The 17570-nt window shown below is 37.6% G+C and overlaps 1 protein-coding gene across 3 annotated transcripts in view; it reads right to left on the bottom strand.

The window, feature by feature from the left end:
- Positions 1 to 17570, bottom strand: part of LOC127638452 (protein BANP) — a 79208-nt gene that overhangs the window by 14873 nt on the left and 46765 nt on the right. For all 3 annotated transcript variants that reach the window (XM_052119988.1, XM_052119987.1, XM_052119989.1), the window contains exon 12: positions 3634 to 3774. In XM_052119988.1, coding sequence (XP_051975948.1) covers positions 3634 to 3774 — 141 coding nt within the window. The remainder of the gene's footprint in view (positions 1 to 3633; positions 3775 to 17570) is intronic.

Below are 17570 nucleotides of genomic sequence, written 5' to 3'. Positions count from 1 at the left end.
TTGCATATGTTTTCTGAACAAAATTATGAGAGCGGTCTCAATACAGATTTCCAGATTTGTACTCGATTCGATTACGTTTTGATTAAATTCTGATTCATTTGTATATACTGTATATAAGGTATAATATTAATTTTGCTTACATATGGAAGACATTCTCTGGCTAATCACAGACATTTTTTCATAGTGTGAAATTTGTTTGTATATGCAAGTGATTTACTGGCATTGTAGAGGGCTTCCGCACAGAGGGAAAGATTGATCTATGGGTTTAAGAATTGGTATCAAGCCTGTTCAAATGAAGATTGTGATGCATTGGAAATTCACAATTTTGTGTTGCAAATTTTAATATGGAGCACACTCCATAACTGAGTTTCTTTCACTTCAAAGATCGGGAATAAAAAAGTGGAGTTGGAGCGAAGTGATTACAAAATGCAGAGCACTGAGAGGAAATTGCTGCAGCACCATTGCACTCACATACTCTGTTCTGAACCCTTTTCAAAAACTAGCATAAAGTTTCACGTGAGTGCAGCTGGGTAAATGTGGTGACCTGTAACGACTGTCAAACCAAAAAGTGTGTTTGAGTATGTGTGCATGCCATAAAGTGGTAACGGCATCATGGGGAAGTGATTAGAGTAAATATACAGATCAAGGAGGGTATGAACATGTTGATGATTTGACAGAGAGAGAGAGAGAGAGAGAGAGAGAGAGAGAGAGATGGAAGAGAGGGATAGAAATTTGAAAATAGACAGGGGGAAAAGGACAACTAGCGGCTATTTACATTTCGGAGAAAAAACAAACTGATCTGGGCTGCTGAATAGCAGAAGTGAGAACGAAGAGCAGGTTAAATTTGCTGCCCACGGTTTCTAGAAAAAAACACATGGCAAGACAGTCAGATGTTGTCTGAAATGTCACCAAATGTCTCTTGCCATTTGGCTACTACTCAAAAATGGCAGAGCATGGGTGCCCATTATATGTCATAGTTTTCAGAGATGAAATTCAATGTGCAGACTAGTGTCCCTGTAGCTCAACACTTGGATTTCCCCCTAGACGACACCTGTGCGAAGTTGGTGGTCTTTTTGAGACAGAGAACATTCCTTCATGAAATAAAACTTTTGCAGTTCTAAGCAACAGATAAAAGCACTAAAACAGTCAAAATATTACTCTTTTAGATTTTTTACTTTTCCCCTGTGAACCACTGATAATAGTAGTAAAAAGCATAATAAATAAATAAAGCAAAAGCATATTTTAGTTTTTCGTTAACATTTCCACCTCTCCATCTGGCACAAAAGTCTGTTTTTTGCTGCTGTGCCTTTAAGAAACACCCTCTTTGCTTGTGAAATGAGCACTAGTGATGAATTTCCTCAACCCCTTGAAGTGAAAGAAACTCCTTTCTGAGTACCGTTACATAGTCAAATTTGTACCTTGTTACTTTCAGGTTCTTCCAATATTTTTTCTTGTTTTGCGCAATATCCGAAGCTGCAAGGCCGATGCATTTCATCACTGTGACACAAGTCTTTTTAAATTCCGTAATGTACCTCTGGTCAGCCCCACACATGCCTTCACCTATCGTGGTCATCCATCATTCATATTCACAAAACATTTGTAATTGTGATAGTTGTCTTTCCAATTTCACTAGTTCCAAACTGTTTTGTTTTTTTGCTGCTGCACCTATAGGAAATGCCCCCATCCCATGTAAAATTAGCAACAGTGCTGATCACTGTGCTCCAGTGCTCAAACACTGGCTGCGGGTTAGCTGTCATGTCCAATATACTGTAGTTTTTATTCTCCCATTCTTCAACTGAGAAGATCTGAGAGAAATTTCCAGGAACCTTATATACAGTATTTCAGAACTAATTTCTAACATTGGAATACCTCAAAGACATGCAGAGTAGCAGGTGCTACACACTGCCAGCCAGGAATAAGGTTTGACAAATTTACATACATTGTCGTAAGTTCTTCTTTTGCTAAAAATTAAAAAGAAATTAATCCCGATAGGGCTGTGAAACTATATTTGAATTTTTACCTTAAATATGACCTAAATTCAAATTAAAGTCAGCACTGATTTCCTTAGTAAGTAAGTCAGTTTTAGCCCCACCCCTTCAAGTGTCATGTACATTTACACTACATTTACATTTATGCATTTGTCAGATGCTTTTATCCAAAGCGACTTACAGTGCACTTATTACAGGGACAATCCCCCCGGAGCAAACTGGAGTTAAGTGCCTTGCTCAAGGACACAATGGTGGTGGCTGTGGGGATCGAACCAGTGACCTTCTGATTAACAGTTATGTGCTTTAGCCCACTCCACCACCACTCCACAAACCTGCCATCAAAGCAGCTAATGCCGAGATGAAAAGGTATATATTTTTGTCTGTTTTCCTCCAAAACTCCCATTCCTTAACCCAAACTTCTTTGGTTACAGGTCAGCTGGCTTTAATTTACATTTCGTAGGAAGAGGAGGAATAACGGCGAATTCACAGATGTGTTTGAGACATTTCACACCTGAGTTGCTGAAATGATAACTACTGAATACAACGTGACTTGGATGCCTCTGGAGTTTATTCAGATTTTTGAAAGCAGATTTCTTGGGATTTACAGCAAGTTGAAATATTGTGATCTTTTACACAGTCATCTCTCAATGGCTACAGGCTCAACGTAAGCAATTTTGTATACCCAGATATGTGTTAGTTAAATACAGGTCTAAACGGGGTCTAAAAAGGTGTAAATGATAATCCATCCTGTATGCGTCACGATAGCAGTGAAGCACCCTTACCTGTCAATCAACTGCTGTGCTAAAACAAGAGTTTAAACTTTAAAAATAAATAACCGTCCGATCTGAAAATTTAAAAGAGCGGATATATACACAGTCACGAGAGCTTCACGGATCTTATTTAGTGTGTCTGATATCAAAACAGACAAGAAGCACAAACACCAAATGCTCCTTTAAAATAAAGGATCATTCTGTTTGACATGTTGCATTTGTGTTGAGATTAAATTTCACCTGAATCAGAGAGAAACAGTGTGCCACTTTTTTTTTGCACTTTCTTTGTCGCACTTTATTATAATGCAGTGTATGTTGCAATGTATGTTGACAAGAAACAGAGACCCTCCCCTCCATATCAGAACACAAGTGGTCACAAGAGATGCATTTAAGTGTCCAGGTGTAAACAGCCATGACCACATGTGATTGGATCACCCGAGACACATCGTAATACCAGGTGGAAACGGGCCTAAGTGAATTTCCAGCTTTTTCCCAAACAATTTACTGCAGCAAAAGTTAATGAGCAAATGGTTGCACCAGGAGTGCATTTGTTTAAATCTTGCTAATTTCCTGACCAGTTATTTGTAGTGGAGACCATTAAAAGCTTAAAATTTTGCCAATTTGGGCTTGGATAATTTGTTTGGCCCAGGAATGTACATGTTATTGTCTTCATAAACATAATCTCTGTTAGATCGTGCACGTAAATGTGCTCATTGTCATGTAAAGTTGTGGAAGAACATGTTATTGGCTGCTTATATTCAATAAATGCTCTATGGGGACTTGAAAGGATGTTTTGAGTTCTGAAAGTCACAGTATTTTTTCATAGTACAATGAACTCTTATCTAAAAAGATCAAGGAAAACATTATACACTCACTTGTACTGTGCCGGTGTGGTCGGTGACCGCTCCAAGCTGGACGTATTGCACCTGAATGTCGTTAGCTTGTAGAGGAGATGCGTCAACTCCGCTCGTCCCATCGGCTGAGGCCACGGCGATGAGCTGCGGTCCTCTTAGAACCTTGAGAAACAAACAGAGAAACAAAAAAGGGAACTTTGAATGCTCAATTAACAGTAACACAGTTGGAAAGCACTCACTCTGTCCTATATTTGTTTATATACATGTTGTGTCTGCATCCAACCGTGGAGTTCAAACACACTGCTGAAATTTCCCAGCATTGCTGAACACTCATTTTCGTGACCGATTCCAGTGAATAATGCTGTCTGTGAGTGGTAGGACTGTAAACTGAAGTCATAGACACCAAATAAAAATGTACTGCGAGATGTGGCACTGTTCTTTAAACTATTAGCACTCATATTCTCATTTAAACATACCCGCAAAACCAGCGGTTACTCGTAGTGTTAATCGTACATACACCATTTGCTATTACTTCTCTGAGCAATTTGGAATTTTGCATTTGGATATTTATCATGTTACTGTCCTGAGGATGAATCACTTATTTGGTAGCATTCCTCATTTGTAAGTCAGTTTGGAAAAAACTGAGGCTGGCGATTTAAATTATTTGTGTGATTTATTTTACAAAAAATAAAGCGTAAAAAAAAAAAAAAAACATTATTAATCATGCCACCTGACCATGCATAAATTCCACAATAAGGACATTTCCTACCAATGGAGCAATTAAAGTTGGAAGTACCACCTTTATGTTTATACGAGTCGCAGTCAGCAGGGGACAGTCAATTCAGCTCCAGCTTTACAGGCAACAACAGCTGTTTAAAGACAAATACAGGGGCCGCGAGATGCCTTTTTTAAGTTTTAAACTATATTTAACTTAAATGCTGTTTATGGCTAGAGACACTAAAATGAGAAGCATTTGAAATGCCCCAAAAGCATCCATCTGACATATGTGTACATAGACTAACAAAATTAATGCAGACGGATGCAAGATCGCGTCTTATGAGGACAGCCCTTAAATCTACTTCTAACACACTGACCATGTTTACATGCACTTTAGAAACCTGTTTATTCCAAGGTTTTTGCAGAAAGAGGCATTCTGAAACAACATGTAAACGAGAACGTCAATTTCCTTATGCCGTTTAAGGGATTAAGAGAAAGCGGTTTAACACATCTAGGTTTCTCCCGGAGAACGCGGCATAATGTGGCCATGTAAACAAATAAGTGACATTTTTTATTTCGTCATAGGATGGAGCCCAACAACAAGTCAATACAGCAGAAAGAATTCAATACTTCTGGGACTACAGTCGGAAAAGCACATACACTATAAACTATACCCATTTATACACACCAATGTAAAATATCGACTGTTTGCATGTATGCACTTGTACATTGAGGGAATCCCGGAGTTTTATGCAAGAGGAATACCTCACTATTGCAGCGCAGTTCCACTGTATATTGCAATGGAAAGTTAAGGAAACAAACACAGCAACAACTCTGGAATATCTGGAAATAATGCAAAGCAATGGAAAGTCTTCCTCAGATACCTTGTTTGTAAGTTACACAAGCGTCGTGGGGAAACTGCATTGCTGTGGAGAATGCTGCTTAATAACCGAGCCGCACATATACGGGAGTGAAGGGTACGCTTATACAGTTCACGTAAATAAGAACGCTGCTTTCTCGCAATAAGCTTCTTTCTGGTGTTTATGTCAATGTAGCTATTAACAAAATCAATTGCAAAATAGATGCTTTGGAATGTAGGCCAGTGACAGGCTTATTGTTCAATGATATGGAAATAAAACATATATTGACTTCTTAATCCACTTTTAGCATTGTCTAATCAATGCTTTACTTGTTTGCCGCAATAATGCAATTATTAATGCAGTCTTTAATTTATCTGAATTATTATATACATTTAATTTATAATGTTTATAACTATGTTGATTAGGCCTATTATATTTTGAATTATCTTTTTTTGAGGGACTTTTTCTGCAAATATTGATATATGAGATAAATTGCCATTAATTTGACTAATTAATCACCATATTATGCAATCAATTTAATTAAAGATAAACAAATAACATGTATATATACTGTACTTTTATACAGCACATTTAACTAAACATTTATTTTGCTTCAAAAATATATGTAAAACGTCAGTTATTTTTGGAAGCACTTTGAATAATGACTCAATCTTTTTGTAATAATAACTTCATTGGAATAGCTTCAGTACTTTGAAAACAGCTGAGTTGTTAAACAAGGAAAAAATAGCTAAAGGGGCTTTCACATTGACCACGATTAAATCTTCGTACTATTGCTTGATACTCAACTGCTGTATCCAATTATATCCAAGAAGAGAGGATCACATGAGCTTCACTGTAGCTGGGTTTACATCTAAATGTTTAGCATTTTTTAAGCACATTTCTAAAAATGACACTGAAGAAAATACAAATTGTTGTGTTTCCATCCACTACGTCATGCGCATTATCTTGAGGGAGCCCGCCATGTCATGATGGAGTGTGAATCACCTCCTTGCTTTGGGGAGAGTTTTATTTGCAAGATTGGAGCAATTGTACCTTGTTTTATTAAATGTTGCAGAACAAGTCTAATATCTGATATAATGAGGGCTGAAATGCCTTTTGATGGCCAGGAGTGTCCACGCTCAAAACTGTTCTGGCAGAAAGTGAGGACCCACTTTAACGTCCAGCTGTAGGTTTAACACTTACGAATGTCGAGAGTTATGTTCAGAGAATTGTGTGCCAAGGTCTGTCCTTTCATAGGGCCAATCGAATCAAGCCATCGCACACTCATAACACATGCATGAATGGTCAAAACAGATCATCATTTTGTGTTTCCATCACCTTAATGGGCATTTTAACTAATGTGAATCTCTATTCATATACACATCTCAAGTGTTTCCATTCAGAATTTCTTATGTGCCATTTCAAAATTTGTATAAAAATAGTTGGATGGAAACACAGTTTGTGTGCACTCCCATTGGTGTCACTGCTCATTTGCATAAAGTTGAGTTGTGCTCAACTTTGTTGCACTACCAACGTTTGCTTTCAATCAAGCTGCCTCAAAATGCAGCTTGAAAATTAATGACTTATGGTCACTTTGTCGATGCAAATCGCTGTCAGTGTGAATTTCCCTTAAATTAGTAATGTTACTACTTAGCTGTGCTGGGTAGTAACTGATTACATGTAATCTGGATTATATTACATTTTAAAATACTTGAAATGGGACTACAGTTACTTTCTTATGGATTACATGTTAATTACATCAAACATCAAACACATCAAAATGCCCAAATACACATAATTTCATAGTCACAATTTAATTTTGTGAATTGCTTTAGTGCACAGCTTCAAAATGCACTTTTGCTTTAGCGGTAAATTTGAGGCCTTTTTTGTGATGCCAATTCCAAAATATAACTGGTCTGATCTCTTACCACACAAGAATGACATTTGTATTTCCTTGCTGAGCAGCCTTTCAGGTTATGTTGATATAGGACTTGTTTTACTGTGGATATAGATACTTGTCTACCTGTTTCCTCCAGCATCTTCTCAAGTTCTTTTGCTGTTGTTCTGGGATTGATTTGCACCTTTCACACAACACTACATTCATCTCTAGGAGACAGAATGTGTCTCCTTCCCGAGCGGTACGATGGCTACATGGTCCCATGGTGTTTATACTTGCGTACTATTGTTTGTACAGATGAATGTGGTTCCTTCAGGCTTTTGGAAATTACTCACAAGCATGAACCAGACTTGTGGAGGTACACAAATATTTTTTCTGAGGTCTTGGCTAATTTCTTTTGAGTTTCCCATTATGTCAAGCAAAGAGGCAATGAGTTTGAAGGTGGGCCTTAAAATACACCCATGGGTACACCTCCTACCAGAAGCTAATTTGTCTAAAGGCTTGACATAATTTTCTGGAATTTTCCAAGCTGCTTAAAGGCACAGTTATCTTAGTGTATGTACATTTCTGACCCACTAGAATTGTGATTTAGTCAATTAAAAGTGAAACAATCTGTCTGTAAATAATTATTGGAAAAATTATTCATGTCATACACAAAGTAGATGTCCTAAACAACTTGCCAAAACTATAGTGTGTTTCAAAAATGTGTTTTAATGACTTCAGCATAAGTGTATGTAAACTTCTGACTTCAACTATATGTAAGTGCTGTATCATAACAGCCTGTTGGAAAGCCCAGTATTCAGCAGAACACTCACAAACAACTGCATCCAGTGCCTACGAAGCAGGGTTGAACATATCATAGTTTACACGTGATCTAAACACTGCAGATGTTCTCCATGGTTTTGGAACCTCCAAATCCTTTTCTATTACTAGTATCTTAAACCAGAACTATGAGTCAGTAATTTATGACTTGCAGTAATTGACCATTTCCACATGGACAACATTCATTCAAAAACATCCATTCAGAAAAGAGGATTGATTTGAAATGAAACGCGCAAATTCAGACTAAACTATCGCTAATCTTTACGGCTCCACCACCTACAGATGCTTCTGCAACTTCACACTGTAACATCTCACACCTCACCTTGATGACATCGGCGCATTTGAGCACCAGTGTGGGCATAAACAATCAAATCCGAGTTTCCCTAACTGGGAATAGAAGTGCCATACACTCCCAATTAAGAGGAAGGAAATCTGCTTCACTGATAAAAAAATCACCCACTAACCCCCAATTTCTGATCCAGTTTGCTACCATCCCATCCCCAGTTTCAAGCCCAGAGATTGGCTTTGAAGTTGTGAGTCAATGGCATGCTTAGCGGTCATACATGCAATGTCCAGCAAGTCTCCAGTTGCATGGAAAAATTGTGGCAACTTTACCACAGCATCTCCTATTTTCTAACGGACAATGACTCTTCTAGTCAAATCCTGTGGTAATTATTAAGAGACTGCGATGCCGGCCTGGTTTAAATGGGATGACACATGATGGAATGTGATCGTGATGAGGCTAGAGATAAACATAACGTACAGTAGTGGATTTCAAATGGTTTTTAGCGGTTCTCAAAATGGATTGCAGATCTTTTCTGATCGCAGGTTGTAGATAGGAGAACATAAACAATGCTAAATGCAAATAAGAAAATGAACCTAACCATATAATCGTGCATAGCTAAAATAAATATGTATTAAAAATTTTTAAACGAAAAAAATAAATAAAAATCATACATTATTTGATGTCAAAGGCTGTTCGTCCAGTCAAACTACAGTATTTTGGCCCATATTGATCTGTCGCATTGTAGAAACTAGCCAAATTAGTCAAATGCTACAGTACAGACTACAGTAAATATGAGTTCAATGGCAACAGTGACAATGTTGGTTGTGTCAGCCACAATGTGTTTTGGGCAGTTAATTATTGGGAGCTGAGAGCATTAAACCATCAAATTAATAAATTTCAATGTTTTGACAACATTTTTGTTTTCTTTTGTATGATAAACAACATTGGTACTGCATTGGGTTGACACCTCATGTCCAATGTAAAATCTGGGTCCTGGAGCAAAACCAGCTGAGAAACAATTGAGACTGTGTGCACAGACTCTAGTAAATGGCAAAAAGAATGAGGACTGAAGAAATCAGTTTATGAAGCAAACAGTTATTTTGAAGCAATTCACAGCTGAGGGATTTAGTTTACATTTTCGATTTCCCATTCTATGTGAACGTAAAATCGAAGAGAAACACTGGGTACAGTCTTAGATGCTTTCTCATCCAGGCAATCAAAATAAAGTACATATGCCATTATGAAATAATCTGTCAGGCCTCATAAAGATAAAAATGCTCTTTTTCTGCATTAAAATGGGTGTTTGGGGATTTAGCCATTTGACTAATACTTGTCAAAGCAAACACAACTACAACAGCAGGAATTTGAAATCTGGAAATGAGGCTTGTTTGTATGCTCAGCTGCATGGACTATATCACGATGAGAGTTTTATGATGCAGGAAGAATGTCTGTGATCGTGTAGCAATGAATGCCCATTTTCATCAACTGACTTCCAGTGTGCAAATGTTCTCAAGACGACTCTCTGCTCCGTCGCTGATCTGCAGAGCATGGGAACCTGGTTCCCACACAATTAAATAAAGTGAAGCCAATTCAAAACATGCACTGCATGGAGACACACACAATCCTGCTCTTGAATGCAACATTCAGCAGTTACAACAGGTTTTGCTGAATTGTTTATGGGGGCTTTGTGTCATCACAAATTACTCAAAAAGTAATCCATGACGAATTATGAATTACTTCTGTCAAATTATATCCAGATTACTTTATTGATTACTGCTTCGGAAAAGTAATAAAATTACTAATTACAAATAATAATTAGTTACTTTCAAAAAAACATTCCACAGAAAAGTTTGTATTTCTCCTGTTCAACAAATTCAAAATAATGTCTATTTCCATCCATATTCATAACTGAATTTCCCCCCATGCAAAGACTCTTTATGGGGTGCATGCCCTTCAGCTTCACAAAGATGCAAACAGTCATACATATAAATGTAATGAATGTTTTAAATATATTCTACATAAAATTGTATTTTAAAAACATGTTAACCCCAAGCAATGTACTCAAAAGTAATTTACTTAAAGTCAGTAACTGTAATCCTATTATAAGAATTAAACATTTTATGTTACACTACTTTTCAACAGATGAGTAATTCAATTACAGTAACTAATTACATTGTAATCAGATTACACCCAAGAATGGTCATCACCCTTGGATGTAAAACGTGAAACTAGGGATGGAAATCGCAATGAATTTATAGATTCTGAGCAGTGAATCTGATTCCACTTAATGATTCATATTACTTTTGAAGTAGCGCCAAATAATTGATCATTATTATATTTTACCATTTACCAGAGATGGGAGCAAGTCACACATGTTCTAGTCACAAGCAAGTCTCAAGTCTTAACCATCAAGTCTCCAGTCAAGTCTCAAGTGCATTGCAGATAAATCAAGCAAGTCAAATCAAGCCACAGTACTCAAGCAAGTCAAGTCAAGCCACAGTACTAAAACAAATATTATATTAATATTTATTATTTAAATATTATTTATAAAGATGAATTTATATACATATCTTTACATTAATTTGTTTTATATGAATTGTATAACAGTAATGTGTTAGGAACCTATGGCTTGCGAGCCACAAGTGGCTCTTTGTTAAAATCAAGTGGCTCGCCGGGTGTCTCATCATTCACCAACACATGAATGTTTAAAACAGAAAGTGTGGGTGCGACATACAGCTACTCATGGCAAACAAGGTTTGAAATTAACACCCGCCAAATGCAGATTTTTTCATGCAGAGTATTTTGCTGATGTACCAGCCACTGTGGAAGGCGACCTGTAAGATTTACTGTTTGGCATGCAGCGGGACCCTGTCTAGTGAAACAAGCGCATGTAAAGAGTTATCACTCGTTTTTCCTCTGTTTCATTCGACTGAAAACTGTTTCGAAGAATAATGTATCTATGAGAATGCTGCACATGATCTCTGATCATCTCGTTAGGTTCTGTGATGGAGCAGTTCGCTCTTACACATTGTGAACGCAATTCTGCAGGTTCAGTAATATATACAGGTATCTTTGTATTAAAAAAACAAAGTGATTAAATCATAAAGTAATACAATACACGTTCACCTTGAAGCTAAAATTGAGTTCTATTTTCTTTTCTTTAGGCAGCATAAACTGTATTAACAAATGCAATTTGTTAATTTGCGACACATTCGATAAGAACACACATTTGGCAGCAGTTTTTGGGAACACAAGGGAATTTATTAGGCTTATTTATTATGATGATTATTATAATTATATTTACATGTAGAATTGTCATTAGTTCTAGTTGTAGTTATTAGTAAGCTTTCAGCTGGTGTTGTTGACTGATGCTTGCGTGATGCCAAATGGGGTCGTTGGAGATGGTAAATGTTTGTATTTGGGGAGGTGGTTATATATAAGATTCTTTAATCACTTTGTTATTAATTATTTTATTTTTTTTTGTTTTGTTTTCATTTAAAGTGCAATTTGAATTTAGAAATGTCTTTTGTTTAAGTTTTTCGTGTTTCAATAAATTCATTTGATTTTTAAAGCAAAATCAATCAAGCAAAAATATTCACCATATAATCAGGTGTTGCGATATTTTAAATGTGATTATCATTCAAATATTTTTTGCATATCTCCCAGCCCAAAAGCGAAGTAAATTTTTCATGAACAATTGTAAAATGAAGTAATTTTATGGAGGCCCGCACAAACACGTGTACTTAATTACATATTGCAACATGTTACCTATTAATGTTTGAATATTTGTTTGTTTTTGAGTAGTCTATGTTCAATATAAACATTTTATTTTATTGAAAAACTTTGTTTAATTATTCGTTTGTGTTATGGCTCTTTCGAAAAAATGTATCAACCAAAATGATTAAAATTGGCTCCTGAATGAAAAAAGGTTCCCGAACCCCTGCATTATACAGAGTTAAGTTGAAAAGAAAATGCCATCGAAACTTTTCAGAAGACTGTCAGTTCCCTTCAGAGAGACATTTATATAAAAAAAGTCAAAGGTATTGCATTCAAGGGCTTTAGTTAAAGTCTTCAGAAGTCATAGTCACTATGAGAATGACTTTATGTCATTCTGCATATTTTATACTACTTGTCACGTTTCAAATAAAGTGTTGTGACTGTAAATCTACCTGTTATGTTTTTATATTGCCAACAAATGGTTATGGTATATTGTTGACTGTTGAGAAGGTTTAGAAAAGGCACACATACATTTGGAGGCAATGTCGGGTCAATTCAAACTTGTTGCGCTTCAAAACATGAGATTAATCGTGAATTTACTGACAACCCTCAAACATTTGAACTGTAATGTTACATATTAATCTTTCTGGAGAATGAAATGATAGCAAAATTTACTAACCTTTCCTTGTGGTTTTTAAATGTCTGATGAAATTCGAGGTTGAGGTGATTGTAACGGATATTTCTGCGTTGCATATTTTCATACTTTTTTTATTCACATGGTTCAATTTGCAGATCATTGGTGCTGGTGTGGTTTAAACACATTTCATTACTGTTTATAATAAGTTATTGAAAATAATAATAATAAAAAACATTCAAGTCATTTTCGAGTCATGCAGTTCAAGTCAAGTCAAGTCTTGAGTCACTGGTTCTCAAGTCAAAGTCAAGTCAAGTAATTTTCTTCGTTTAGTCAAGCAAGTCACAAGTCCTTAAATTTGTGACTTGAGTCATGTAACTTGAGTCCCCCACCTCTGCCATTAAATACATTTTAGTCTCACAAACATTAAGTACAACATTAGTACAATATGAACCTAAAGTACAATAACCAATATAGTGACTTGCGGTTCAGTGACTGAGACAAGATGCTAATGCAGTAACCACTCTGTGATTCGGTGAGTGAAAGGGCAGTTTTGGACCAATAAGTGGGTCTGTTACTCATTTGTGAGTCATTTTGACAGATTCATTAAAAGAACTAGGTCATATGAGTCATTAATTAGCAAATCGGACTACACTGGTTATGCTGTTTGCTGTGCAGCCTGGTCTTTCTCTCTCATCACATTCAATTCAGATGTCAAACTCACAACTCATTAAAGCATAATTTCTTTTGAAGTGACACTGCATTGTATTTTAGTAGTGCTGAGTAAAAATATCTAATTTCCGATTCATTGTGATCTTCAATTGAACAATTCCAATGTCCATTGTTAAAATCCCAAGATCATTCTTTTACATTTAATTACGAGTTTACTTCAGTTTTATGTCACAATGTGCATTCCAACTTGAACCGGCATGTTCAGATGAGGTCTGCTGACTTTGACAGAAATGAGAGGGCTTGTTTGTGACACAAGTTGATTCTGTTCTGTTTGTCATTAACATGAGAATCAAACTTGCAGAGTCAACAGGGGAAACAGAGTAAATATCCAAGCCAGTTGTTTGCAGTCTCCCTCATGGCCAGATTGATTTCACATCGAAAAGTAGTTACAATAGAAATGGGTCATGCCATTTTCCCAAGGGTTTTAAGATTACATGAACTAACCTACCATGTACTCAGCCTTGTTTCTTTCAAAAACAGCCAAACTTCAAATCTGCTATCTCAATACAGACAAGCTGCCAAACAAAGGATTTCAAAATTGGCAGAGCGAGTTGGGATCCGCTGTCAACTTTGGTTGACAGGACTAAAAGCAAACAAAAAATGACCCTGAATAAATCTTTCTCTTATGTAGTAATGCTTTCAGCAGCAGAGCAGGACCACAAACACATTGAGGAACTAGAGCAAAGACAACAGGGAAAAAAACAACAGCAGCTTAATGCAAAAAACATTTCGTTTTGGGCCTCGTCGAAACATAACAACCAACTGTGCAAACAAGCTCTCCTCCCAAGCTCCATTTTTCTTTATTGCCGTTCCAGTGTCTCCTTCACTGCATAAGAATCTCAATTAGCTGTAACGATAGATGATAAACACATAACCCCCCCAAATCTGTAAAATCTCTCGGCCTAGCACAGTGAACCTTATTGCTTGTTACTGATGCTATGAATCAGTGCTTTTGCGGGTCCCCATCATATTGCATTGGTTGGACAAACAGATTCCCAAATATGTTTGTCATGACATTGGTTGAGCCAATGTTCCCATGTCCATCTAGTGGGGATTCAAATGTTTTGAAAGTGTCACACCTTTAAGCTAAACCCCCCTAAATCCGAGAGTTTGCTTCTTAACACCTGGTTATGCAGGTCACAAATAGGATAAGAAATAGTTTTTTTTTTATACAGTTCAACAAACTGTTGTGCAAGAGGACAAGTCATCTTCCCACAACCATGTACAGTTGTACTCACACCCTCAAGACTTGTCAATCCGACAAAAAAAAGTCTCTTTGGAAAGGTAAACACTTCCGCCCAAATTCTACATGATTACAACAACATGAGCATCTGGAGTGAGACAAGCCTAAGCCAGGACAGATGTGAGGGCCTAACTGTTCTGAGAGAGGGAGACAGAGAGAGAGAGAGACAGAAAGAAAGAAGGCCAACAGGACACTGCATAAACTGAGTGCACTCTAAAAATCATCTGAGAGTCCTACATCACCTCTGCCACAACACCTCTCGCAATCAGACCATAGGGTAAAACCTGTTGTACAGCAAAGATGGGTCTTGGTTTTGATTGCTTCCTCTGAACCAGTTTGATCTACCCCCATTCCCCCTGACAGTCTCTTTTCACATTGGGCCTTTTGGGTAGGTACATTTGTGCAATTAACCTCGGTGAGTACTAGTGTCAGTTGTTTACCAACATCACTAGGCAATGAATTGCAGAAGACACCAGTTTCACTGGGTTTTTGAAGTATTCATCCATTTGGATTAACCACCACTTTGCATGCACAGAACACCCTTTCAATTGTCTGCTGTGGATATAATTCAAGTGATTTGAAGAATCTAAGCCTCTCTCTGAAGGCAATTTATTCAGACACAAACAGCAATGAGAAATTAATTATACTATCTAGTGAACATGAAAAAGTTGCAAATTATGTGTCCTCGATAACGGTTCACTTCTGTAATTAAAGTGATAGTTCACTCAAAAATGAAAATTCTCTCATAATCTACTCACCCTCATGCCATCCCAAGTGTATATCTTCAGCAGAACACATTTGAAGAAAAATAGAATAATATCTCAGCTCAGCAGGTCCTTATAATGCATGTTGATGGTAACATGTTTTTTGATTCTCCAAAAAGTACAGACAATCAGCATTAACATCATCCATTGACTTCAGCAGTTAAATGAATTTCTTATAAAGTGCTACAATCAGTTTTGTTGTGAAAACTATCAATATAGCTGAGAGCCGGAAGGAACCACTGCCATCCGCCAAAGAAGGGGAGGAGCAGTTCCATCCGCCAGGGGCCGGAGGACTCGCTGCCGTCAGCTGAGGGAGGAGCGAGCCGGTGTCTGCCAGAGGGCGGAGGAGCGGTTGAGGACCGGGTGACTACGCGTCCTTGAGCAAATTTTCTCTCTCTCTCTCTGTCGCACCACCTCGCTCTTTCCCTCTCCCCGGGCTCCAAAAGGCGGGTAAGACCTGCCGGCAGAAAAGACTGGAAGGGCAATGCCCCCTTCAGGAAGGGAGGGGAGTGCGTCATGCCAGAGTTGGGCGATGGAGGAGTATGATGAGGAGGAGGGCGGGGCCAGGCTGTGAGGACACAAGGCCAGCCCTGAATCGGACTAATCAGCTGGGATGGGGATAAAGACGAGCCAGAGGCACCAGGTCGAGAGAGAGAGAGAGAGAGAGAGATGAGCATGTGGCCGCATTGCATGTGTGTCTGTGTTTGTTTATGTTTGTTTTATTTAGAGTTTTATCATTAAACTTTACGTTAACCATTTAGCCGGTTCCCGCCTCATCCTTGCCAGCCTTACCTCATTACACTTCTGCAGACTTTGGACATTTTGAGCTCAAAGGCTTCTTCCTAAGTTTTATGATAGTGCAGTACAATTATATGCTACAGTATGGAAAATATCTCAAGCTAGCCATATAAGACACAATATTGGTGGTGCCATCAACAAAGTCATCTAAAAACCCACAATTTTCCTTTTATTCCATCCTTTAAAAGTTTAAAAGCCAACTTTGGAGCATTGCCATCACCAACAGTACTGTCTCCACACAAATTCAACATAGCCTTGAGCTCTGGAAGAAGAGATATTTTCAAATGGCTATGCGGGTCTATTCAGTTCCAAATAATTACACATGCCATTACATCACTATTGTTGAAGAAATACAGGGTTTAGCTCAGCCATCACCAAATGTTGGTAAAATTGTTCCATCTGCTCCATTGACAATCACATGACCAATGATTTTGGCCAATTAAGTGCCTCTTATGTTATTCTCAGGGATGTAGTTGAGGCTAAACGCACGTAAACGCCGTTTACACACCTCCCAAAATTCGGAAATAGCGTTTACCCACCTCCAAAGTGGGTTTATCCACCTCTAAATTGCGTTTATCCACCTCTAAATAGATAGTTCCTAAGCCATTTTAAATTAAGCTTATGTCGTTTTAGTTTTATATTGTTCATTATTAGTTTCATAGGTTGTTAAACCTAAGACGAAGTCTTTCATAATGCGCTGCTGCCAGTGTTGCCCATGCGCGTGCATCGATATTGACTACTACCAGCTATATACAGCGTGCTGACCTCAAAAATCCAGCTGTATTCTAACAATAACTTAACTCTCCTTATTAGCTAGGCTCCTTGCATGCTGGCTAATAAGTAATAACTGACAGTGCTGTGTTGGACAGATTTATGTAGCGGTGTTCCATGACGGAGAGAGAGCGCGAGAGGTACGGGTGAGACAGAGAGAGGGACGAGCGAGAGGTAGCCTAGTGCTGCGCGAATGCGCTACGGCTCTCTGCAATCAAATACGATTTTAAATAGGCTTAGTAAAAAATAAAAAATAAATCGAAAATCAATGTGTGGCGGTCAGCGTTGATATTGTGGCGGGCAAAAATTCTTTGATTCCAGCTTGTTAAATGTGAATATGTTCTAGTGTCTTCTCTCCTCTGTGACAGTAAACTGAATATCTTTGAGTTGTGGACAAAACGAGACATTTGAGGACGTCATCCTCCTGGGCTTTTGGGAAACACTGATCCACATTGTTCTGACATATTATAGACCAAACAACTAATTGATTAATCGAGAAAATATTCAACAGATTAATCGACTATGAAAATAATCCCAAATCCCTAATCATTATGTACAAGTGCATTGCATTGGAAGCCCTGGATATAAGCCTCCCTGTCTATCTCTCTTAAATATTTTTGTTCTCTCTGTTTTGTCATTTAGTAAACTTTATAGATTTCAACCATATTATTCCTTCTTGGGTCTCTTTAACAAGAACTTAGATTAATGTATGAATTG

The sequence above is a fragment of the Xyrauchen texanus genome, chromosome 46 (genome assembly GCF_025860055.1).
Source record: "Xyrauchen texanus isolate HMW12.3.18 chromosome 46, RBS_HiC_50CHRs, whole genome shotgun sequence".
NCBI lineage: Eukaryota > Metazoa > Chordata > Actinopteri > Cypriniformes > Catostomidae > Xyrauchen > Xyrauchen texanus.
Note: the sequence above shows the minus strand (reverse complement) of the source record. Positions and strands in the feature narration are given on the sequence as shown.